The following is a 24,517-nucleotide window of genomic DNA, read 5'->3' on the forward strand; positions in this document are numbered from 1 at the left end:
GTTTTTCACGTGTTGATGTTCTTCCTTTAGAAAATAATGAGGTTTGAAGCAACAGTTGAAATTTATGTTTATATGTGTGGTATAAGCATATATTCATAGTACACTCAGATAAAAACTTTGAAAATGAATTTTTTAAAGACAGCATCAGCAAATAACACATTTCTACTTCTGGGGACTGTTCCAAGTAAAGAATGGTTGTTTTAAGCCATATTAAGTGAATATAAAGAATTGTCTGCACAGACCCAGTTTTGGAATGATTCATTTCTGCCAGCAATTATAATTGCTTCCATTTGTGATACTAACATTAGGTAAAAGATTTGGGGCTGATTCAGCTACCTTACCCTTCTCATTTAGGCAAGAATATTTAGCTTAATGTTTGAAACCTACATTGGCATGAAACAGTACATTTTATCCATTTTACTGCATATAATTTTTTCCATTAGGGCTTTCATTTAAAAAAAAATTTAATACCATCTCCCACACCAGTTACTAGATCATCTCCTAAAAGAAAAATGGGAAATCTTCTAAGGGAAAATGGGAAAAATAAGAATACTATGTTTAGCAAGGTTAATTGAACACGAATGTAGATCTGAAGGTCAAAAAGCTATTGGACCTACTGGTATCAAGGGTCAAGACTCAACCTCTATTACCTTTGGAGCTACACAATAAATTTTGATGGCATTAAATAAATCCTTTAGTTCATTCATTCAACAATCATATATAGAGCTACTATTTTGTACCAGGCAGTCTGTTAGCCACAGAGGATTCAAAGATGAGCACTCATCTTAGTCCTTAGGGATTCACAGGGGGAGGCGCGGCAACACAATGACACTCATGCAACAGTGGGGGCTTGTGGCAGAAACAGGAGAGTGCTGAGGAGGGCAATAACACCAGCTTGGGAAGGGTATCAGAGAAGGCTTCCTGGAGAAGGAAATATGGTCTTATTTCATTATTTTAATTGTAAAAGTAATACATGCTCATTATAGTACATAAAAGGAAAACAAACTTTGTAAGTAATAAGTGAACATGCTGTCTTCAATATTCCCCACCCCCAGACCCACTACACGGAGCTGGATACTGTTAAGAGTTTGGCGTGAACCTTTCAGTTTTTCTTGTGCATATATGTATACATACATAATTCTCCCTTTAAAAAAAAATAAAATTAGGATATCATACACATTTGTCTATAAACGCATATTGTGGTAACCAGCCTCCAAGAGAGTCCCCAGAGATGGCTGGCTTCCTCATGTTTACACTCCTGTTGACCCCTCCCATGCTGTACAACAGTCGGTCCGAGTGACCAGTAGAACGCAGCAGACGTGATGGCGTCACTCCTGAGATTAGTGTGCAGAAGACCGAGGCTTCCATCTTGAATTTTCTCTTTCTCTTGTATCATTCAGTCTGGAGGAAAGCCAGATGCCATGTCGTAGGGACACTCAGCTAGCCAGTGGAGGGTTCTACACAGTGAGCACCTGAGGCCAGCTAACAATCATGTAAGTGACTTTGGAAGCTGACCCTTCAGCCCCTGCTGAGCTTCAGATGTCTGCAGACCTAGGTGACGGCTTAACTGCAATGTCATGAGAAAACCTAAGCCAAAACAGTGCAGCTAAACTACTCCTGGATTCCAAACCTCTAGAAACTGTAAGATAAATAAATGTTTGTTGCTTTAAGCTGCTAAGTTTTGGGGTGATTTGTTACACAGAAGTAGATAATACACATATCAATAACAGTCTGTTTTTCCATGTCAGCACACATAGTTCTACCTTATTCTTTTAAATGACTGTTCTATCATATAATCTTTCTTCTCCAGACAGGCGTCTAGGTTTTACCAAATACTGATGTAATGATTACACTTGGAAATTTGTTCTTAGACACTTCTGTAAGGATTTGGTGGGGGAGGCTGGGTACAGGCAGGGAATCCTAGACCTGAAACTGCTGGGTCAACAGCTAATTTAAAACCTTCATTGCCAAACTGCCTTCCAAAAAGGTATATAACAGTACTTTCGCTTTAACCAATATTGGATATTATCAATATTTTAAATGTCTGCCAAACTAATAAGCAAAAAAATTCTTTGTCATCAATGAGACAAAGTTCAACTAAGTATCCTTTTGAAGTATATTAAATATTTGTTTTCCTATTGATATCCTTTGTTGCTTTTATGTTTGGTTGTCTTCTTAGTGATTTTTAAGAGCTCTTTATAAATTCTGGATATTAAATCATTTGTTACGTATGCTGCAAATATATTCTTCCAATACGTCTTCTTTTAGCTTTGCTAAGAGTGTGTTCTGCTATTTTAATTTTTGTGTGTTGTCAAACTTTTTCTTTAGTCATTTCACATGACTTTCAAATAAATGATGGGTAAGAATTTGCCAAGCCAAGAGCAGGGTAATCCAGGCACATGGATTACCTTAAGCTAAGATAGAAATGAAAACCTGCATTATTTACACAGGGAGTTTGTGAGCACACTGGTGTTGCTGGAGCACAAAGTCCGTGACAATGTGGAGAGAAGCAATGCTGCAGAGAGCGGCAAGGGCTAGCCCCAGAGGACTTTGGCTGCCTGGTTAGTGAGCTTGAACTTTTTCCCGTAGACAATCCTATAAGCAGAGAAAAGTTTTACACTGAAATTGATGTAGTCAGATTGCATTTCGGATCAGCCTCCGGCAGCTGTGTTGAGGAGGATGGCTCCGAGGGTACAGAACTTGAAACAGACAAAGCATTGAGGAAGCTGCTGTGATCGTCCAGAGAAAAGCTAATGATGGCCTGAACGAGGGCAGTGGTGTTTGGATTGAGAGGAAGAGACAGAATGGAGAAGTATTTAGGGTGTGAAAGGGATAGGACTTGGTGACCTATTTGATGTGCCTTGGACTGGAGAGGTGGGAATAAGGAAAGGAACAAGGATGGCATTTAGGTCTTTAGCTTGAGCGCCTGGGTGGACAGTATTGACAACAAATGAAAAAAGCATGTGCAGGAGGAGCCCATTTGGTGAGCAAGATGAATTTGGTAGAAAGAAAATGAGTGCAAAGGCTGAGGGAGACCCAAGTGGGGAAGGCAGGAGATTTGGGAGTAGTCAGTATGGAAGTCAAAAACATGTAAGCGGATTATCTCTTTCAAGAAGAGGCCAGTTAAGTAAGAAATTAATGAGTTCATTGCTGGAAGAGCCAAATTATAGCTAAGATATACAGAGAACACTCACTGCCAAAGGCAGAAGGGACAGCTGGCTCTCAGCCTGGGTCTCCCTGGGGTTGACATACCTCAGGGTCACCCCAGACCCCGGGTCAGCTTCTTAGCGCTTTAGACTTGGAAACACAATTTTGCCAGTTTTCTCAGGAACGATCAGGATCTAGTCACCAGAATGTCCCACAGCTTTACTATTTCTCAGTGGGCCAATTTCTGTTATTCCTAGGAAAAGGTGGCCACATGGCAGGACCAGATCCAGTCACAGCAGATTTCAAATTCCAGCTCCATATTTCCTGGCTACTATGACTCCCGAGAGCCTTCGTTTCCTTGTCTGGAAAATGGGAGGGCTTCCTTGCAGGGGTGTTATAAAGATTAAAGGGGATTAGATACAGAAAGCATCTCACGTAATGCCCAGGTCACAGAAGACGCTCAGTGACCTGGGTTCCCCTCTCCTGCATCCACTCCTCAGTGCTGTGTCGTCACTGCAGGTGCAGGAGGAGCTTGGCGGGGCAGGCAGGATGAAACCCAAGAACTCAGTTGCCAGGAGACAAATTCTAATTTTCCCAACTAGAAGAATGAGGACTGGTTGTCCTCTAAAGTCCAGAGGCTGCTCGGTTTGTGAATTACCAAGAATTCAAAAATCGTGTGCATTCCCTTTCAGGACACAATCCAGCTCCTTTTCCTCTAGTTTGCCAGTCCTAGCTCAGCGAACTCACTGAAGAAATGTTCACCCACCCTCCTTCAGACTGAGAGACTCCAAGCACCTGAGTTAAGTATTATGAAGGTAGGGTTCTAGACATCTCTAACATCCCCAAAATAGAGGGGAAATAAATCAAGAGAGATATTAGTTTTTAAAATCACAAGTATTTGTTTCAAATGATACATGGTAGATTATTTTAATAAAATCTCTTGCATTCTAAAAGAAAAATAAGTAATTTCATTTCACTGTAAATATGATCTGGGTTAGGTATTTTAAAAGGTCTATTATAAATTCTGCCGATACAGAGAACATTCACTGTGAACCCACTTTTATTGAACTGCATGCAACACAAAGCAGCTCTATGAACCAACCTAATCATCGTGACACATCGCAGGATGTGTTTGAGCACCTTGTTCCTTACACGACCTTCATGTGAAGCAGTGTCCTCTCTGTGGGGGCCTCTCAAAAACAATTAGCACTGATTGGTCTAAGAACTGAAAAGAGTTATACTTTCTGTGAGACCATTCATTCATTTGACAAATATTCATTGAGCACTTTCTATGTGCCAGGCATGGTGCTAGGGCCAAGCCAGGGACTAGGACGAAGTCCTTGCCCTCAGGCCTTGGGCAGCATTGTGTACTTGACCAGACTTCCCATTTATGCTGCCAGTAGCAACTTTCTAGGACTTTAAGGCATATATTTTCAAGCCCACTCCTGGCTCCACTTTATGTCTCGTTTTGTTCTTGTGGTCTTGTTTTTGTATTTTGTAAGCTGTCTTAATCTTTTTTCTGTAACAAGTAAACAGGGAAATATGTAAATTAGACAATATACATATATTTACATTTATTTTTGTTCTGATTACTACAAGTATATTTTGCTCTTTAAAGAAATCTCAAAAAGTTGTTAAAAATTTAATGACAATTTTTGCCATTTATAACACATTTTATTTTAATATTATATAAAAACATAAGTGTTATTCAAGGTTGTCTATTCTTCCCTTGTCTATTTTTCCCTTTTAACCTAATTTTTTATAGGTCATCACACCTAAAGGTTTTTCAAGACTTAGGGAGGTAGTAAGGAGGGTTTATAGCATTACTTAGGGCTTTCATTACTTAGTTTCAAGGGTAATTGCTTGAAACCTTGGTGGGACCTAAGACTTTTTGCCCAGTGACCAGTTTTTAAAAATTTTGATTGTAGAGAAATAGGAAGAGAGACATAGGGTCATGGGTATAATATCTAAAAATATTTGAATAAATGTAAAATATATGTAACCTCTTAACTCTCTGAATCCATGTTCTTAAAGCATGACAGACACCAGTCCTTGAAAGAATCTCATTCATTCCGTGTATCAAGCACACAGTAGATGCTCAATAAATAACTGCGGAATAAATCAGTGATTATTAGAGCCCTGTTACTGAACCACAGATATATCTATATTATATAGTGTTACACATATATACCATATTAGAAAAAGTAACCTTGTTGGGGGTGTCATAAAATCATAAATGATCAAGGGATGCAGTTTATTGTGATTTTTATCAACAGCAGTGATTATATTTTCATCAAAAATATCAAATTAAAAATGAAATATATCACTGTCAATATAATCTATAGATCTCTCATATTTAATCCATTTTATACTAGAAAGGTTATATTTTAATAAACACTACAAGATATACCATAACTTCAATATTCCTTAGGATTTTAAGAAACATGGCTTATGTACCAGGCTTAAATAGTGAGCCAAAGTCTTTATCAGCTTCCTCAAAACTGATTCCAGAATAAATTTTTAAATTTTGAAATCTGAATAGTATATAAAAACATAAACTCTATGTTATCAATCATTTATTTCCTGCTAAGCAGTTCTTCAGTCATATCCTTTGTTTCTGAATGGAGTAGTTTATCTCAAGCAGGCATGGTAAGACAAATAGGATCATATATCTTTATTGTTTCATCCCAAGCACAGTCAGCCACCTGAAAACAAAAAGGAAACATAATCTACAAATGTTCAAAACTGGCAGAAAAGCCTGAGTCTTTTAGAGTGTAAGTAGATCATCCACCAGGGAACATCTCTTTAAATAGGAAGTACACAGGGACACGTTTTTGAAAAAAGGTCTATTTTCCCTTTTTAAGATACACTTCAGGGATTGGTTCCAATTGATTGAAGTTGCCTGTAAGGATTTCCTGCCAGAGCTACATAATTCCCTATAGGTCCTGAGATAAATGCTGAAAAGATACATTCCTAAACTGTGAACCAAGGCACCATACTAGCTATTGTGGGGATAAAAAAGGAGGTAAAGTATAGCTCTTGCCTTCAAAGAATGGCTCATTCAAAACCAGAAGTGGAAAGTGCTCTAATAGAGAGTCTCAGGAGAGGAACTCTTTGAATCCAACTGGGGCAGTGTCAGAAGATTTCACAAATGCCGTGGCATTCACACTGGCCCTCTTTAGGGGCAGACATGGGAGATACGGACATTCAAGTCCAAAAAGTCACATAAAAACATGAAGGGAAGATGTTCATGGTGCTCAGGAACTGTGTGTTAAAAATTTGGTGAGTGTAGCAATGTCTCAGGGTATAAGATTACTATATAAAATCAATCATATTTCTGTATACTAGCACGAAAAAAATTTTAAATTACAATCAAAAAATTCATTTACAATAGCATCAAATAACAAAATACTTAGTAACACATTTAACAAAAGATATGCAAAATGTCCACACTAAAACACGGCTGACAGAAATGAAAGAAGGCCCAAATAAATGGAAAATATACCATGTTCATGGGTTCAGTATTTAAGAAGTTAATTCTCCCCCCAAATAATTTATAAATAATTCATAATCCCGGCAGGCTTTTTAATAGAAATGGAGAAAGTGACTTTCAAAGTTTAAGTAGAAAGGCAGAGGACCTAAAATAACCACAAAAATCTTGACAAAGAACAACAAAGTTATACTACTTACATTGTCTGACTCAAGACTTATCATAAAACTACAGTAATCAAGACAATGCAATACTGGAATAAGGATATACAAGTAGGTCAAAGGAACAGAACATACTCAGGAAGAGACCCCACACTTGGACAGCTGCTTTTCAACAAATGTACCAAAACAATCCAACAGGGAAAGAAAAGCCTTTTCAACAAATGATGCTAGAACTGGATGTCCACATGGAAAAAAATGAACTCAACCCCAACTTCACACCATAAACAAAAGTTCATTTGAGATGGATGGCCCACAGACTGAAATATAAAAGCCAAAGGTATTAAGCTTTTAGAAGAAAACACAGGAGAATATAGTCTCAATCTGAAGGTAAGTAAAGATTTCTTAAACAGGAAGCAATAACCATAAAAATTAGATAACTTAGACTCAATCAAAAATAAAACTTTTGCTCATCAAAAGACACTGCTAAGAAACCAAATAAGCAAAACACAGAGTGGGAGAAAATGTTCACAAAACATATATCTGGCAACCAGAATATATAAAGAACAACTATAATTCAATAATAAAAAGACAACACAAATTAAAAAATTTTGTATTAACAGATAAAAAAAGATATATGAATGACCAATAAGCACATAAAAATATTCACCATCATTAGGCATCAAGGAAATGCAAATAAAAACCACCATGAGATACCACTACTTACTCATGAGAATGGCTAAAATTTTAATTTTAGATAGACAATATCATAAGTTAGCAGGGATGCAGAGCAGCTCCAACTCTCATACCTTGCTGGTATAACCACTCTTTGGAAAACTGCCCATTCCTTATAAAGTTAAACATATACCTAGTGATTCCATTCCTAGAGGGGTTTCCAACAGAAATGAAAACATCTTCACAAAGCAATGTATGCAAGGATGTACACAGCAACTTCATTCACAATACTGCATAACTGGAAACAACCAAAAGACAGACAAAAGAATGGGTAACAAATTGTAGTAAATTCATGCAACAGAATGTTGCTAAGCAACACAATGGAGGGAACTACTGATGGGCACGACAACGTGGATGAATCTCACAGATAATAAGTGGAGTGAAAGAAGCCAGAAACGAAAGAGTACATCCAGGAGATTCCATCATGTAAGTTCTAAAACAGGTAAAACTAATCTAAGATGAAAAAAAAAATTAGGCCTTTGGTTTGTTTTGTCTTTTCAGCTGGAGGGAGGGATGGGGCCAGGGAAGGTCTGGAAAGGGGTACAAGGGAATTTTGGAAATGTTTTGCAAATGTTTTGTATTGAGATGGGATGTAGATTACACAAGTGTATCTGTCAAAAACCTATATCTAAGATTTGTACATTTCACTGTATGTAAATGATACCTAGAAACAGTAAGAATAATAATGACAACAACAATAATAGCAATAATAATAATAATGAATGAGGAGTGGGACATGAGTAGAGGAATAAACAAAACAAGAATGTTGATAATTGTTGAAGCTGGATGATGGAAGTGCCTTATCCTACTGTTTGCTTTTTATACGTTTGAAATTTTCCACAATAAAATAAGAAGAAGAAATGAAAAAATGTAGATAGTAACATGAAAGATGAAGTAGCAGGAGAGGGATTTGACCCAAGTTATTTGCACTGTATTTCCCGTCCTTTAATGGTTGCAAAGGATGAAAGTTATATAAGGGAACTCACAGTCCTGGTCCATCTAATTACCTGGCTGTCACTATAGAACACAGGAACTGCTCAGATTAATCAGAACATACTAAACATACTAACTCCTTATCATCCATTAACAATACCTCAGATCAGAATCCAAGCTAGAGAAAGCATTAGAGACCTTTTAGTCAAACTTTTTTTATTTAAGCATTAAAAACCAGACTCTTCAAGATTTGGCTGCTATCCACTTCTTTTATTCTCACTGCACCAGGCTCACACACTCAAATCCTGGCATCTTGTTCATGCCTCTGTGCTCTTATCCTCTCACTGATCCCCTCCCCTGAATAACCTCTTTCTCCTTCCCTTTCCCTCTGCCCCTCACCTTGTTTTGCCTGGAGATGACACCTCTTTTGGGAAGAATCCGTTTAAGCATTACCTCCTCTGTGAAGTCATTCATTGTACCTATAATAATCAGCTGTGCTTATTTATTGACGCATATGTCTTCAGCTTTTTGAGGGCATGGACCATGTCATGGTCCATGTCATAACAATGACTCAAGGAAGATTAGCTCAAAGAATGTATTTTATAGATTAAGACTGCAGAGATTAACTTTTTCTCATAACCACACTAGAGCAGCAGAGTTGGAACCAGAACCTAAATCTGTTGAGTCTGTCCACTGAAAACAGTGCCTCACAAAAGGCCAACTGACACTCATCATCTGCCTAATCCTGCAATTGTAAATTTTTATACCACAGAATACAAAGATCATTATATAAATTTATTCGTCTCATCTATGTATATTTTTTTCCAAGTGCTGGGCCTTTCTGCATGTTAAGTGTCAACTATTATGGAGAAGAGAATCAGAGAAATGAGACTTAAGCTTCTAATATAAGGTATCCATAAATTACCTTTCTGAATCCCTATTTAGCACCCTTCAATCCAGCTTCTTAATTACTCAGAACTTATAACTAACAGATGTCAAGGCCACTGAATCAGCAAATGTTCTTAATTCTATACTACATTAATTGGTAATATGAGAAAGACCTAAAACTGCAATGATACAGAATTATGAATAGACTGACTCAAATTAATGCAAACACTATTTCTCCATTAACTAATTAAATAAACCCCATCTAGTGTTATAAGTTTTAAAAAGCTAACAATTAAAAAAATAATAGTAAGGTAAGAAGCACTTTAGTAAACTAACAATGCAGCTCCAGATTCTCTAAGGAAGGCACTGTAGAGACTTCCCGGTAAAGAAAGGTGACCGTGTGGTCGCTGTGGGTCTGGGGTTAGGGGGCGCTCGTTAATTACCATCACCACTCCAATGGCCTTAAAGGCATTCTATAACTTAGGGTAAACATGGGGCTTTTTCTTAATTTCCCATACTACCTATCTGAGGCCAGCCTAAAAGACATTTAAAAAAAAAAAAAGACTTTGCTAAAAATAAGGGTTAACAAAAAGACCAAAAAATAAACAAGCAGATGACATGATGATAAAAAAATCTGCTTTACTGGATGCGATCCACTCATTGTTTTAGCTTGCCAAACACAGCAAGGGATCTTTCCCAGGTCCCATCCTGCTTCTCTACAATGAGCCATCTTTCCCTCCCATCCCTGGGAATGCACTCCTGCCATGAAGACTCCTTCAAGGCCAGACTCAGCATAGAGAATGAGAAGACGATAACAGCATATCTCCTTTCTCATCTACCGAAGATCCTCTTTCTCCATTTCAGTCTCCTATATGAGGACTCATTTCTTTGCTCCTTACCTTGTTGTCAAGAAAAACTGTGAAAGATTGCAATCAGCAAAAAGATTGCTAGGTGTTCTTTCAGCAGAATGCTGGCATTGTCCTAGAGCCCCACAGGGTTACCTGATTCTATAGGGGTCTATGCCTTCCAATGTCTTTGACTGGATTATTTTACAACTCTAAAGTTATAGAAAACTGATAGTAATCAAATGATTCTCAGCCATTAAAATTGCAAATGAAGGTTGTCCTGTGGAGATGCAACCGATGCCTCATCCTGTCTCCCAAGAGATGATTCTAATCATTAAATGTTACTGCCTTATAGATACTGACCAGTTCTGCACCTATTAGTAAATTCATTTTCACATTCAGCAATTGCCTATATGTGTTTTTTCTTAGGCTCCTTTGAGCTAGTTGTAAAATCCTTCACAAGTTACATAAGGTCTTTGACACATGTTCATGCTATATTTGTATGAGAGCCATGACTGCCATTTTGAAAATTATCCTTTAACATGGCCACAGAAAAGCCAGTTCATTAAAAGAACACACATGAAATGGGGATAAGGGGCCGATAATTATACTAGGAAAAAGAAGCTAAGAATAACTGCTAAAATGGGGTATGAAACTGAGCTCTATCTCCACCTTCTGACAGCAAAGCTGACAAATGCAAACAATAATGTAAGATAAGCAAATAGCATAATAAATTTACCAGTTCATCAGGGGAGATAAAGTTTTTTCTAGAACTTGACTATAAGAGAAATATATAATAATATACCTCCACTACAAAAAGCATTAAATACCAAAAGAGTGGATTTACAAGAGATACAAGTCATTCTTCACATGGCTGTTTTTAAAATAAACATCCCAACCCTCAATTAAGACAAAAGCATACTATTAGACTGTAGTTTCCTAGAGGCATTTCTATTGGGCAGTAGTTCTCAAGCTTTGGTGTGCATTAGAATCACCTGGAGGGCTTGGTAAGACAGATGACTGCCATCCTCATAGCACTGGTCCTCAAGGTGTGGTCCTGGGAGCAGCTTCATTGCTATCACCTAGGGCTGATCTACAGCCTGGGGTCTTTAAACCAAGGTCCACAGATGGAATTCAGAAAGTCCACAATGCAACATTTTGTGGGTATGTACATTTTGAGGGGAGGGGAGGGGAGAGAAAATCAATCATTTCCTTCAGAGTCTCAACCCCTGGCCCTCCAAAAGTTAATCCAGAGCATTCTCCAGCTGAGTATTATAAATACGTAGGGAAGATTCTAATATGCAGCCAGAAGTGAGAACCTCTAATATAGAACCCCTGATATACAGTCCTCCCTTAGTATCTGTAGGGGACTGGTTCCAGGACCCCAACACACACCAAAATCCATGGATGCTATAGCCCCTTATATAAAATGCTGTAGTGTTTGCACGTAACCTATATACATTCTTCCATATACTTTTAAATCATCTCTAGATTACTTATAATGTCTAATACAATGTAAATACAATGTATATAGTTGTAAATACAATGTAAACGCTACAGAAATAGTTGACAGTGTGTGGTAAATCAAGTTTTGTTCTTTGGAACTTTCTGGAATTTTTTTCCCCTAATAGTCAATCCGCAGTTGGTTAAATGTGTGGATGGGGAACCCATGGGTACAGAAGGCTGACTGTATATCAATTAACAGGACTTTTGTCCTGTGCACTAACCTGGAGTTCTTTGGGAGTACTTTATGTGCAGGAATTTTTTGTTGTTGACTAAAAAGAAATTTAGCATTATTCAAATAATCTTCTAAAGGAAAATTTCTCTTCCTTTCTTGAGGAGAAAGAAGAGGTTAATTTGCCACTAATATAATGGAAAACACCTTGTGCCATATTTTCACATTTTTATTTAGAATCTAAGCTTCAAATCTGGTAGGTTGATATGTGGTAGGAAGACTGTGAATTGGGAGGAGGACTAAGAAAGAAGAAACATGACTGAACTATCTTTAAAGAAAAACACTAGTCCTACCTGAAGCGTTCTTAACCAAAAGTTTATGTAGCTTCCTGATCTTATTCTATTGATACGTAAGCAAGTATCCAGAATTTCTACTTAAACGCATTAGAAAATTTTATTACCCATTTAAACTATGGTTAATAACAATATTTTTATTTTACTCATTTTATTTGAGATTTGTACCCTGGTGAGTTCTAAATGGGCTAAAACCCACAGGGCCAAATTAAGGAATTGCAGATTTTTTAAAAATCTGTTCTAAAGGGAACAAATGGAGCAAAATCTTTCAGGCATCAGAGCTGAGCACATTACCACACTTGCACAATAAATTAGGCTCTAAGCTTTATGACAACTAAGAAGAAAGTGACAGTATTCTGGGCAATATAGCTTCTGTTTTCTAACAACATTCACATATGGATGTAAACACTTTTGTACAACTAAACCTAAACAGGATCTTTTTAGAGTCAGTGATTACATATCTTGAGCAAATCTGTATTCCTTGTGTTTTGTATATAATAAACCTTTAATAAATGTTTGTTGAATAAATGAATGAATGAGTGAATCCATGTATGAGCAGTGATTTTCCTCCTCCAAAGATTTTCTTGAGTAGAGCCTCAAACATGGTAACGAGCACCTAATCAGGTGTGAGGTCAGAGATCTGGGTAAAGGCAAAAAGTTTTATAGGATTTGGGGGATAAATGAAATTTCTGAGCACCATGAATACAGGTATACCTCATCTTATCGTGACTCGCTTTATTGTACTACGAAGATACTATGTTTTTTATAAATTGAAGGTGGCAACCCTGCATCAATCAAGTCTACTGACACCATTTTTCTAACATTTGCTCACTTTGTGTCTGTGTCACATTTTGGTAATTCTTGCAATATTTCAAGTGTTTTCATTATTACGATATTTGTTATGGTCATCTGTGATCAGTGATCTTTGACATTCCTATTGTAATTGTTTTGGGGTGCCACAGCTATGACCATACAAGACAACAAACTTCATCAATAAATGGTGTTTGTGCCCTGACTGCTCCACCAACTGGCCGTTTGCCCCATCTCGCTCCCTCTCCTCAGGCCTCTCTACTCCTAAGACAGGTCAATTAAAAACCCTACAATGGCCTCTAAGCGTCCAAGTGAAAGGAAAAGTTGCATGTCTCTAACTTTAAACCGAAAGCTAGAAATGATTAAGCTTAGTGAGGAAGGCATGTCAAAAGCCAAGACAGGCCAAAAACCAGGCCTCTTTCACCAGTTAGCCAAGTTGTGAGTGAATGCAAAAAAAAGAGTTCTTGAAGGAAATTAAAAGTGCTACTCCAGTGAGCACACGAATGATAAGGAAGTGAAACAGCTTTATTGCTGACATGGAGAAAGTTTTAGTGGTCTGGATAGAAGATCAAACCAGTCACAACATTCCCTTAAGCCAAAGCGGAATCCAGAGCAAGGCCCTAACTCTCTTCAATTCTAAGAAGAAATCAAAGTGGTGAGGAAGCTACAGAAGAAAAATTTGGAGGAGCAGAGGTTGGTTCATGAGGTTTAAGGAAAGAAGCCCTCTCTATAACATAAAAGTTGAAGCAGAAGGTGCTGCTACAGAAGCTACAGCAAGTTAATCCAGAAGATCAAACTAAGATAATGAGGCGGCTACACTAAACAACAGATTCCCAATGTTTAGACTACTAAACAGGTTATTTTTGGAAGAAGATGCCATCTTGGACTTTTATAGCTCAAGAGGAGAAGTCAATACCTGGCTTCAAAGCTTCAAAGGACAGACTGACTCTCTCATCTGGGGCTAATGTAGCTGATGACTTTAAGTTGAAGCCAATGCTCATTTACCATACTGAAAATCCTAGGGCCCTTAAGAATTACGTTAAATTGACTCTGCCTGTTCTCCAGAAATGGAACAACAAAGCCTGGATGAGAGCACCTCGGCTTACAAAATGGTTTGCTGAATATTTTAAGCCCACTGTTGAAAACTACTACTCAGAAAAAAGATTCCTTTCAAAATATTACTGCTCATTGGCAATGCACTTTGGTCACCCAAGAGCTTTGATGGAGATGTACAATTAGATTAATGTTGTTTTCATGCCTGCTAACACAACATCCATTCTGCAGCTCATGGACCAAAGAGTAATTTCGACTTTTAAGTCTTATTATTTAAGAAAAACATTTCATAAGGCTACCATAGATAGTGACTCTTCTGATAGATCTGGGCAAAGTCAACTGAAAACATTCTGGAAAGGATTCACCATTCCAGAGGCCATTAAGAACATCCATGACTCATGGGGAAAGGTCAAACTATCAACAAGAACAGGAGTGTGGAAGAAGCTGATTCCAGCCCTCATGGATGACTTTGAGGGGTTGAAGACTTCAGTGGAGGAAGTAACTGCAGATGTGGTGGAAACAGCAAGAGAACTAGAATTAGAAGTGGAGCCTGATTGAATTGTGATTCAATTGAATGAACTGCTGCAATTTCATGATAAAACTTTAACGGATGAGGAGTTGCTTCTTATGGATGAGCAAAGAAAGTGATTTCTTGAGATGGAATCTATTCCTGGTTGAAGATGCTGTGAAGACTGCTGAAATGACAACAAAGGATTTAGAATATTATATAAACTTAGTTGACAAAGCAGCAGCAGGGTTTAAAAGGATTGACTCCAATTTTGAAAGAAGTTCTACTGCGGGTAAAAATGCTATCCAACAGCATTACATAGTATAAGAAGTTGTTTGTGAAAGGAAGAGTCAATCAATACGGCAAATTTCACTGCTGTCTTATTTACGAAATTGTCACGGCCACCCCAGCCTTCAGCAGCCGTCACCAATGAGATAAGACCCTCCACCAGCAAAAAGATTACAACTCACTGAAGGCACAGATGATGATTAACATTTTTTAGCAATACAGTATTTTTAAAATTAATGTATGTACTTTTTTTTAGAGCTAATGCTATTGCACACTTAACAGACTACAATAGAGGGTAAACATAACTTTTATATGCGCCAGGAAACCAAAAAATTTGTGTGACTCACTTTATTGAGATATTCGCTTTATTGTGGTGGTCTGGAACCGTACCCGCAATATCTCCGAGGTCTGCCTGTATTAATTAGAGGTTTCATAGGGAGCTTTCTTTTATGTCCCAGGAGCTGTTAGTAAAATACTCCTCTGCACTACGAAGCTATCTAAAATATAATTCACATATACATATATACTTATATTCATCCATTTATTCAACAAATATTTGCTGAGCACCTCTTCTGTGTCAGAAGTGTGCTGGAGATATTACAGTAAACAAGATGGTCCTCGTCTCTGTCCCCACAGATCTGGAGTCCAGCAGAGAGATGAATAAGTAAATAGACACCTACAGTGCAGAGTGATGTGAACAATGATAGAAGAATGACAGGGTCTAGTAGAAATAGGAAAAGGATCACTATAACCAAATCTGAGGAAAGTGGATGCTTTCAGGAGGACATATTATCTAAGCTGTGGCTTAAAGAAGTATGCCTAAGCCAGAGAGCCTTTGTTTGTGGGGCAGGGATACAATGGAGAGAAGGAAAGTGTTCTAGGCAGTGGAATAAATAAGAATAAATGAAGACCAGAGAAAGAAAATACCATAGGATATCAGTTACATGTGGAAACTAAAAAATACTACAAATGGGTATACATGCAAAATAGAAACAGACTCACAGATATAGAAAACAAACTTACGGTTACCAAAGGGAAGAAGGAAGAGAGGAGGGACAAATTTGGAGTATGGGATTAACAGATACAAGCTACTACTACATATCAAACAGATAAACAACAAGGACATACTGTACAGCACAGGGAATTATACCCATTATCTTAAAATAACCTGTAATGGAATATAATCTGCCAAACTACTGAACCACTATGCTATACACCTGAAACTAACAGAATATTGTAAATCAACTATACTTCAACAACAAAAAAAGAATAAATGAAAAACTGAAAGTTCTAGCTTAAAGGTAACTAAATTGCATTATAAGTCCTCTGATGAAACTCTTAATCTTTTGAGAGGCTTTTTTCTGGCTCCTGTCTGACTCCCGTCTAGGGTTTCTTGAAGGCTGGCTGCCAAGGCCTATCTTGTGTGACCCTCTCCCCTTGCGGTGACTGTGCAGGTGGACACCACAGGGTAGGAGCCTCCAGTCTCTACATCTTCTGCCCAAGGATATTCAAGTAGAAAATTTATTTCTTAACCTGCAAGCACCCAATGCAGTACATTTCATCCCTATGTCCTCTAAGTTTCCTTCAATCTGAGATCAAAACGCAAACCAGCCATGTGTCCGGAGTTACATAGTGAATTTATGCAAACTCCCTGATATGTATGTACTAAATAAATGTTGAATGAATGAATGAATGAAAAGACCTTTTTTTAGTATATTAGTCAACACTTTCCTTACTTTTACTTAAACTCCATACTGATTAACATAATAAACCACGTTCTTCTCTGTAGTCACTTCCTTCCGGAAGCTGGTTGAGTAAATAAGACATATTTTCTTTAGCCTGTTATTTAATACATTGCAACATAATGTTTGGGCTGCTTTTTCAGAATTTGACTCGAATATCTACTGAAGAAAAAAAAGAGAAAGGAGAGAAGGAATAGAAGACCTTGTCCAGGACTTGGAAAGGCAGAAATACTTTGCCCAGGCAGAAGTGGAGGACGGTGAGGGGAAAAGTGGCAAACACATGGAGATCACAAATAATAAAATACAATTGGTATGAAATAGGGAGATTCCATAGGATGGTTGAGAAATAAAATTAAAAAGCAACATAGATTATATTGAGTCTTGAAAGTAGGATTAACAGTTCAGACTCTACTATGGAGGTAATAAGCTGCCTCTTGAAAGGTTTCTGAGAGGACATGATGAGGATGACAATTTAACTATGTCGATTTGTAAATTAAAACTGGTATGTAACCAGTATGGCAGAAAGTTAACGGTCAGACTAGTTAAAGAGCAATCACAGGAGTGACTGACCATGCGTTCCAAAAAGAGAAAGGCCTGTTAGGAGGCAAACGTAATATCTTTATAAAATGAGAAAGGCCTAAAAAAATGACAGCCGTAAGAAAAAAAAAAACGTGTTCTGTTGCAAGAACATGATTATGTCTGTTCATTTATTCTAGATTTTTTTAAAAGTCCCTTAGTGAAGGCATATAATTTTCTTTATCTAGAGTCCTGCACATTTTAAAATTTTTATTCTTCTTTGTATCATACATACACACACACAGTTGTTGCCATGTAAAAGTAATTTTTGCCATTTTATTTTCTAACTGATGATTACTGGTATCCACATGGTGTTCATTTTTGTATATTTTAATTGATCTTCTTATTGAACACTTGTTATTTTTAATAGGTTTAAAGTTGATGTTCTTGGATTATAACATTTGACAATAGTATGAAGTACAAATAATGATAAAATTTTCTACCTTTTAAAAATATTTATATTCCATTTTGTTTTCTCCTATTACTAATTGGCTACAATTTTTAGAACCATGTTGATTAACAGTAATAAGGGTGGCAAACTTCATCTTGTTGCTGCCTTTAATGGGGCCATTGATATATTTCAGGTCAAGGACTAACAAAATCAGACTTGCATTATGGAGAGCTCTCCCCATAAGCAGTGCTGAGAAATCAGTGGAATGATGGAAAGAGCTTAGAGACCAGTTAGGAGATTACTGCAGTCATCCATGGCAGAGATACTAATAAATGCTTATCTAAGGCAGTGGAGCTAGAATAGTATGGTCCACATTTCAGAGATATTGGTGAGGAAAAATTCATAAGCTTGATGCCCATTTGAATTTAGGGATGCAAAGAGAAACAAGAAAACTAGGATGGTTTCCCAGGTCTCTAGTCTGGCCCCATCATGCAATCAATTGACCACGTTAGGAATACTGAAGGATAAGTATATAATAACATCTACTGAGATCACACAGTAAAGGCAATCGGATAAATGGGTCAAGCATCACTAACATATAATTAAACGCCAGCTTCAAGAAGAAGATGCATAAAAGTTAGAGGACTAAGACTTGTATATTGGAGAATATCTGCTTTTGGAAGGATGGTAAGGAAGAAACTGGCCTAAGAGATGGAGATATTTAGCAAACAGGTAAGGAAAACTGCTTAGCATGGTTAGCATTAAAGCAATAGGAGGAGAAGATTTTTCTTTTAAAAAAATTAACATTATATAGCTAAAAAAAGTCTGAGAAAAGGCTAACTTGGTTTTCAGGAGCTTTTACTAGTGACCTTTTGGGGCTTAGCTTCAATTGAATGATGAAAGGAAGATAGATACAGGGGCTTAAAAGAGAGTGTTGACTTTGAGAAACTAAAAGCAACAGGTAAACTACTAATTCTCAATGTCTAATACTAGATGAGAAACTGAATTTACTGGTAGGGAGGTAAGACAGTGGGATCAAGTGAGTTTTGAAAATAGAGAAAAGAACTGGCTGATGGTCTAAAAACAAAAAACAAAACAAAACAAAAACCGGTGGATTACTGACCTGGATGAAGAAGCCAATGAGAAAATTAGGAACCTAATGGAAAGGGGAAAAAGAGAGATGCAACATAAATATTTTGAGGTGATAGAGCTGGAAGAAGATATTCATTCTTGTCTATTTTAACAATAAGATAGGAGGTAAGGACAAATGTCCGGAGTGTTAATGATACTGCAGAAGGTTGAGGAACGACATTGTGGAGAGTGGGTTACAAAATCAAAAAGACTTCAGAGGTAAGCTGGTAGGACCAAGAGCCCAAATGAAGTTTTTTTGAAAAGTAACTTGTTGTGTGTCAAGTCTGCTGTTTTTTAATAAGTAATGCTCTATAGTCTAGAGAAAGAAAAATGAATAAGAGAGTAAATGACTGATTCAGGAATGGCAGCCCAGAGGCAGCAGAGGCTAAGGCGTCAACAATTTCAGAAGGTCTCACTGCAAGGGCAACTCATGCAGTGCAGGGGGCAGTAGACACAGGGTTACACCAAGATCCTATGGAGCTGGGCCTGGGGAAGGTTTTATGGCTGGGGGAAAACAAGCATTTGTCATACAGTTTTAAGCTAAAAATTACACAATTATGAAAGCATCAAAGAGGAAACAACAGAGACTAATGCCTGAGGACACTGGGTGCTTCCGGCACGTGTTCTTTTCAACTCTAAAGCTAGTCTGCGACAGATGCAGAAAATATCACTTCAGATTAAAGGTGAACAGGACATATATATCCTAACTACCAATAATGCTAGCCATCTTCAAAATCTGATTTTCCAACCTCATACTGAGAATTTTAAAATATTTTATCCACTGTCAACCTTTAAACCTGATATCTAAGATTGTGGGAATAGGGATTTGAATCAAAACATGAGCTGAATTTTTAAATGATACCCTAATATTTTTGTTGTTGTTTCTTTATTATTTTATTTTAATTGAGATAGAACTGCCACATTACATCAGCATAATGATTCTATGTGTATATATACACACACACACACACACACACACACACATATTGCTAATTTTTTTTGCTAAAACATTAATAAAGTCAAATATACTTTTAAAAACACACCTACAGAACTAGTTTAAATCACAACCAAATCTAAGCATCTTCCACTGAAACAAAATGAAAAGGAGAGTACTTATCTTTGGGAAGGAGAAAGGGGTATAAGATTTGGGAGGAAACATGAGTGGGCTTTTAGGGATGCTGGTAGTGTGTTCCATACTTAACCTAAATGGTAGTTACACAGGTATAGTTACTTCTTGATAACTTACTGAGTTGCACACTTAAAATATGTGCATTTTCCAATATGGGTGTTACACTTCAAATAAAAATTCCTTAAAAAGGGCTGAAAAGAAACAAGTTAATATGGTATAATAGAGATTCTTTCTAGAGTGGCAAAACCATGGGTAATCTTTTTTCTTTCTTCTAAATATAATTTCCCAATTTCATCATGGGGAAAAAAGATAACTTTATTAAACACATAGATGAGATGTCTTGGAATGAACTAATAATGCCTACTCTAAAGGGGATTTAAAAGAGAAATAACTATCTTCCAAAAGGAATGTGTAATGATATATAAACCTGTACCCAGCTTATACATACTAAACTAAATGTCCATGAGCATTCAAAAGAGCAGAGTTGATACTGCAGAGCACGAAGTCAGGGATTCTAAAAATACATTAATACAGAAAATCCCAATTATACAAATGGACATATTACAGGTCTAGAATCATAAGCCTAAAAACAGAAAAAAGGTTTCCAATATAGGGATAATAAGGATAAGAAAGAAAAGAGAAAATGCCAGGACTATACAAATCAAGATCAGAGGGAAAAAATTCAAAGAAAATTTTTCTGAAGTGAAAGATGATTTCAGCCTGGTTAACAAGAGGGCACAGAGTATTTCTCAGCAATTATCCTTAAAGAATGACCCCAGACACTTACTTGTCAAGTTTTAAACCTTTAAAGACAAGATCTTACACTCTGTCAAAAAGAAAGAAGGTTATAATACAAGAATGTCTTTGGATCTCATTTTTCAGAACTCTAAGAATGGAGAAGCTAAAAAGAAAATTATAAATATAAAATTATAAATACAAGAAAAATCTCTTTTAAGACAGGGAATATATTAAGACACGGGAGCCCAAAAGTAACATCAGCAAAGTCTCACAGCTGTTAAGATCACCACAAGAGATGACAAGTTTTTGAAAGCAGATGGAAAGGTACTTTCTAAGAGGTGAGGGAAAGATACTTTCTAAGAGAATAAACTATGAACAAAGAGTGAAATTAAATTAACATGCAACCAGTAAACTTGAATACATATTTGTGAGAATAAAGGATAAATATTATATGTCAAAAATAACTTAAACTACCAACTATACCAACAAAAGGTTAATGTGGTAGATTTTAAATGGCTACAAATTCTTTGCAGCTCCTCCCAACAAGAGGTGGAGTCTCTCTGTCACTCTCTGAATCTGAGCTGGCCTTGTAACTTGCTTTGCCACAGAAGGAATGTTGTGTGACTTCAAAGTCTAGTCCTGAAGACACCTTGCAGCTTTTGCTCTCACCCTCCTGGAAAGCTACAACTGTTAGGTGAAGAAACCTGGACTTATCTAGAGACACATGGATCAGAAGACAACCAGTGCTACACCCTACACATCTATGTGAGGCCATCTTAGACCACCCAGTCCTGGTTAAGCCACCAGATGACTGGAGCCACATGAGACACCAACAGAGGAACTGCTTGGCTGAGCTCAGCCCAAATTGTTGACTCACAGAACTGTGAGCAAAGAAAATTGTTGTTTAAGCCACTAAATTGTGGGGGAGTTTGTTATATAGCAATAGACAACTGAGATAAAATAAGTGAGAAAAATATAGGGAGATTCACTAAGAACTTGATTCTTATTTCCCCTAGAAGGGAGTTTAATGTTACTTGGTAAAACTATACATTAATAATAAAAATAAATGTTTGGGTTAAAATGTGTTAATGTTAGATATGCTTTTTTAAAAAAAACATATTGGTTGGGATCATGATCTTAGTTTGAAAGGAAAGTTTAAAGCCCAAGACACAGTATAAATAAAATGGAGAACAGGATAAACTAATCACTGAAAATGTTATACAGAGTAACCAAATCCTAGAACTTGGAGTCAGAAAACCTCTTCTTCAAACCCCAAATCTGATAGGTCACTAAATCTTGACCTAGTCTTCTCAAAGTCCCTCACATATCTATCACTTTTAATGTCTTTTAATTTCGGTGTTTAGACCATTTACATTTAATATAATTGTTGAAATGGTTGGATTCAAAGGTTTCCACATATAAGATCATGTCATCTGAGAAAAGATATAATTTTACTTCTTTCTTTCCAATTTAGACGCCTTTTATTTCTTTTCCTCGACTAATTGCTCTGGCTAGGACTTCCAATATTATGTTGAATAGAAGTGGTAGAAGTGAACATCCTTGTCTTATCCCTGATCTTAAAGAAAACGCTTTCAGTCTTTCACCAATGAGTATGATGTTGGCTAAGGATTTTTCTATGTGGCTTTTATTATGTTGAAGTAATCGATTTTAAAAATAATCATCTCCACCATTGGCTTATTAATGATAGCTCTTTTTTAAAAATTTCTTAGAGGTTACCATAGGGTTTACAATATACATCTTGAATTTATCACAGTCTGCCTTCAAATAGTATTATAGCACTTTGCATGTAGTAATGCCTTTACAACAGTATACTTCTAACTCCTCCCTCTCTTCCCTTGTTCTATTATTGTCCTACATTTTACTTTTGCATATATTAAAAACCTTACAGTATATTGTACACAAATGTATTGAATACAATACTACTTTTGCTTTAGGCAGTTAATTATTTTTCAGAGTGATAAAATTAACTTAAAAAGTGTCTGGTACATTTACTTCATTTTTGCCATTTCCAGAGGTTTTTTTTCTCTCTCCTTCTTTCCCTCCCTTCCTTCCCTTCCTTTCATTTTCCTTCCCTTTCTCTCCTTCCTTCTTCCTTCCCTCCCTTCCCTCCTCCCTCCCTTCCTCCCTCCCTCCCTTCCTTCCTTCCTCCCTCCCTCCCTCCTTTTCTCTCTTTCCATAGTTTCACATTTTGGTCTGGGCTTATTTCTCTGCACAGAACTTCCTTTAACATTTCTTACAGCAGAGATGTGCTCTCAGCTTTCCTTTGTCTGAAAATTTCCTTATTTTCTCTTTATATTCAAATGGTACTTTCAATGGGTATAGAATTATGGGTTTACAGTTTTTTCATTCAGTACTTTAAAAAGACATTTCATCATCTTCTGGCCTATATGATTTATGACAAGAAGTCTGCTGTAATTCTTATCTCTAGTCTTCTGGATATGTTTCTTTTTTCCTCTGTCTGCCTTTAAAATTTTCTCCTTATCTTTGTTTTTTAGCAGTTTGAATATGGGTATGCCTTGATGTTTTGATTCTTTGTTTAAATCCTGCTTGGGTTTCTCTGGACTTCTTGGATCTGTGGTTTCACAACTTTTACTATTTTGGAAAATTTTCTTTTTTTTGGCCATGCCACGCAGCTTGCAGGATCTTAGTTCCCCAACCAGGGACTGAACCCGGGTCACAGCAGTGAAATCACTGAGTCCTAACCACTGGACTGCCAGGGAATTCCCTGGAAAATTTTCTTTAAATACTTCTTCCCTATTCTCTCCTTCCATCTGGACTCCAATCTGATATTTTCCCATAGTTCCTGGATGTTCTGTTCTCTTTTACTTCCCTCATTCTTGTTTTCTCCTATTGTTTCAGCTTGGGTAGTTTCTAGTGACCTATCTCTAAATTTACTGATGAGTATATTGAAGGACTGTATCCCTTGTACTGTACTTCTAAATTTTTTCTATTTTCATTTGATTCTTTCTTATATTTTCATCTCTCTGCTGAAATCCCTCATTTGTTCACACATGTTGTTCACTTTTCCCACTATATCCCTTTCGTATAGCAGCTGTGTCTTCCTGTGCTTTGTCACAGGTAAAATAGTCCTAGTGTCCCATCTCTCCTTAGAGGAAGGGGTCTGTCTCTCTTTGGATTTCAGGCTACTTCTTTTCCCTGCCACCTCAGCTCTCTGATGGGTTCACAAAGTTCTGATTTTATAGTTTATCTGCCTTTTTTCTTATTTTTATAGTGAAAAGATTTTCATCTTTTTACATCTTAGGAAAAATCAGAACTTTTCCCATTCTATCTCTCTTTTTTTAAACAGCTTCACCGAGGTATCGGGTTGGCCAAAAAGTTCATTCAGGTTTTTCAGAAACAACTTATGGAAAAACCCAAACGAACTTTTTGGCCAACCCAATATAAATTAAATACCATAAAATTCACCCATTTTAAGTGTACAATTCAATGATTTTTAGTATCATTACACAGCTGTATAACTATTACCACAATCCAGTTTTAGAACATTTCCATCACTCCCTAAAGACCCTTTGTGTTCATCTGCAGATAATTCCCATTCTCAGCTCCTTCCCCAAGTAACCACTAATCTCCTTTCTATCTTTATAGATTTGCATTTTCTGGACATTTTATATAAACAAAATTATACAATATGTAGTCTTTTGTATCTGGCTTCTTTCACTTAGCATAATACTTTGGAGATTCATCCATGTTGTAGCATTGGTATACCACATTTCGTTTATTCATTCACCAGTTGATGGACGTTTGGATTACTTCTACTTTCTGGCTATGAACATTCACATACCAGTCTTCATGTGGACATATATTTTCATTTCTTTTGAGTATATATCTAAGAGTGTAATTGCTGAGGTGTATGGTAAATTTACATTTAACTTTTTAAGAAACTGT

The 24,517-nt window shown here is 36.8% G+C and overlaps 1 protein-coding gene across 3 annotated transcripts in view; it reads right to left on the reverse strand.

Moving 5' to 3' along the window:
* Positions 1–946: 946 nt before the first annotated feature.
* The window catches only part of PEX7 (peroxisomal biogenesis factor 7), a 91,000-nt gene continuing 67,429 nt past the window's right edge, over positions 947–24,517 (reverse strand). Inside the window, exons 10-11 of one of the 3 annotated variants that reach the window (XM_036871979.1) lie at positions 18,716–18,748; positions 947–4,666 (exon numbers count right to left, since the gene is read on the reverse strand). In XM_036871979.1, coding sequence (XP_036727874.1) covers positions 4,655–4,666; positions 18,716–18,748 — 45 coding nt within the window. In that variant the 3' untranslated portion in view covers positions 947–4,654. Of the gene's footprint in view, positions 4,667–5,706; positions 5,853–18,715; positions 18,749–24,517 lie in introns of those variants that run through there. The other 2 variants (XM_036871977.1, XM_036871978.1) reach the window with 2 other exon arrangements.

The sequence above is a fragment of the Balaenoptera musculus genome, chromosome 12, assembly GCF_009873245.2.
Source record: "Balaenoptera musculus isolate JJ_BM4_2016_0621 chromosome 12, mBalMus1.pri.v3, whole genome shotgun sequence".
NCBI lineage: Eukaryota > Metazoa > Chordata > Mammalia > Artiodactyla > Balaenopteridae > Balaenoptera > Balaenoptera musculus.